The sequence below is a fragment of the Engraulis encrasicolus genome, chromosome 17, assembly GCF_034702125.1.
Source record: "Engraulis encrasicolus isolate BLACKSEA-1 chromosome 17, IST_EnEncr_1.0, whole genome shotgun sequence".
Taxonomy (NCBI): Eukaryota; Metazoa; Chordata; class Actinopteri; order Clupeiformes; family Engraulidae; genus Engraulis; species Engraulis encrasicolus.
In genome coordinates this window covers 31,358,132-31,360,631 of record NC_085873.1, presented here as the reverse complement: position 1 = coordinate 31,360,631, position 2,500 = coordinate 31,358,132, and the positions used below count along the sequence as shown (strand labels likewise).

At 46.7% G+C, this 2,500-nt stretch overlaps 1 protein-coding gene across 1 annotated transcript in view; it reads left to right on the top strand.

Moving 5' to 3' along the window:
• The window catches only part of LOC134466984 (coagulation factor VII-like), a 24,964-nt gene that overhangs the window by 3,589 nt on the left and 18,875 nt on the right, over positions 1–2,500 (top strand). The window contains exons 3-4 of the mRNA XM_063220913.1: positions 1,130–1,235; positions 1,754–1,928. Coding sequence (XP_063076983.1) covers positions 1,130–1,235; positions 1,754–1,928 — 281 coding nt within the window. The remainder of the gene's footprint in view (positions 1–1,129; positions 1,236–1,753; positions 1,929–2,500) is intronic.

Below are 2,500 nucleotides of genomic sequence, written 5' to 3'. Positions count from 1 at the left end.
GTCAGCCTAGCCACAACAATTTTTGGGGGACTATTCTCCATTCACCACCCAGTTTGCAAATGAGAAAATGACTTTACAATTGAGCTTTTGCGAGATATTGAAATACAAGGCTGTCTGCATATTGGAATGCACCCTGAGTGTGTGTGTGTGTGTGCATGCGGAACTGTGGACAGTAACACACACACCTAGCTCCTCACCGCAGCTCACTGCACGCGCGCGTGTGTGTGTGTGTGTGTGTGTGTGTGTGTGTGTGTGTGTGTGTGTGTGTGTGTGTGTGTGTGTGTGTGTGTGTGTGTGTGTGTGTGTGTGTGTGTGTGTGTGTGTGTGTGTGTGTGTGTGTGTGTGTGTTGGTGCATTTCTGCATGTGTGCATACATGTGTGAGAATGTATTCTCATCCTGTGAGTGAGAAGAAAGGTCATTGTTTGTATGTCCACATACATGTGTTGAGTTGAGTCTGTGGTCTTTGTATATGAACTGCGTGTGTGCAGTTACATGCACAGGCATTTTGAGGGGCAGGTGCTTTGATCCAAAGAAAGGGCACCCCCCCAAAAAAATCATAATGGGATCATAATAGCCTAAGAACTTATACCCTCACTCTATCTTGATCGAGCTGTTAATGTGTGTGCGTGCTGATGTGTGTGCATGTGCATGGCTGCGTTCGTGTGTGCGTGCGTGCGCGCGCGCGTGTGTGTGTGTACATCTGTGCATGCATGCATGCGCGTGCGAGTGTGTGTGTAATCGAGATGTGATGGAGGAGAAGTCTTTTGCTTGTGTAGGGGATTTAAGTCTGCATAAATGTGTGTGTATGTGTGCATCTGTGCGTGCGCGCATGTGTGTGTGTGTGTGTGTGCATCTGTGCGTGCGTGCATGCGTGTGTGTGTGTATGTAATCGAGATGTGATAGACAATTCTTTTGCGTATGTGAGGGCTTTAAGTTTGCATATATAGCAAGTCTGAGTATATAAATGTGTGTGTGTGTGTGTGTGTGTGTGTCTGTGTGTGTGTGTGTCTGTGTGTGTGCACACATGTGCATGCGTGTGTGTTTGTGTGTGTGACTTTTGAAAGTTGCTTTGGTTATAAAGCGTCTGCCAAATGTAATGTAATGTAATGTAATGTAATGTGTGTGTAGTCAAGATGTGGTGGTGGAGAAGTCTCTTGCTCGTGTGGGAGAGCTGAGTCTGAGCAAGCCGACAGGCCAGGAGGTCCAACTAAAGCGTCTGGTGAGACATCCAAAGGTAGGAGTGTGTGTGTGTGTGTGTGTGTGTGTGTGTGTGTGTGTGTGTGTGTGTGTGTGTGTGTGTGTGTGTGTGTGTGTGTGTGTGTGTACACTACACCAATCTACCTTTGTGAGGCCACTGCTATTGGAGCACACCCACACGCTGGGGCCCTTCCTTCATGCGGGGCCCAAATCCTGGGAACCACATGTTTTGACCCCTTTTGCTGGGGTAGTTACTGGTAAAAGTAAAATTGGGAAAACATTTCCTCACTGACAGGTTAGGGTTGGGGATTGTTTTGGTTTGGGCCCAGTTTAGCATTATTTAGCTATTGTTAGGGTTAATATGAATGGAAGGCGTTCACAAAGATAGGAAGAGCCCCACAAGGGCCCATAAAGATATATAAGGTTAAGCTGTATTAGTGTGTGTGTGTGTTTAATATCACTTTGAGAAGTACATAACATTTTCCCAACATGACATTGATGAAGCTCGTGTGTGTGTGTGCGTGCGTGCCTGCGTGCCTGGGTATGTGTGTTCAGTTTCGTACTGATAAGGACGCAAAGTTGATGTACAACGACGTGGCTTTGGTGGAGCTGGCGGAGGAAGTGAAAGAGTCTGCTACCGTGAAACCGGTCAAGCTGGCGTCCACTGGTGACCACTTCAACACACAGTCAGAGTGCTGGGTGACTGGCTGGGGCTACACCGCATATAAGAGTAGGCAGCACACACACAAACACACACACACACACACACAAACACACACACACACACACACTGGAGACATGTCACTCAGAAACACACATGCAAACACACATGCACAGACAGAGGCACACGCAAACATGTGTGCCAACCCCCCCCCAACACACACATACATACAGTGCACTTCTGCCTAGCCCTCTGGGTGACCTATCCCCAGTGTGTGTGTTATGGCCCAACCTATATGGGCCGATACCGATATTTATGGAAATGGGAGGCCAATAACCAATATCTACAACCGATATATAGAAAAATATTCATAATAAAATACAATTGGGGGGCGCTGCAAGGCCCCCCACATTTGGGCTTGCATGCCCATGGGGACCCCGGTACTATATAATAATTAACTTTTATGTCAGATGTCAGAAAAGATACAGTCAAAATCACATAGGCCTATATTTCTTTAGTTATATTGCAATAGTAGTTTACTTCAAGTAAATAATGCACACTGAAGCAGGTATAACCACAGCCCTTCTTCCTAAAAAAATACTGTGTAACCACTGGACAAACTCCCCACAGAGCGGCCAGCT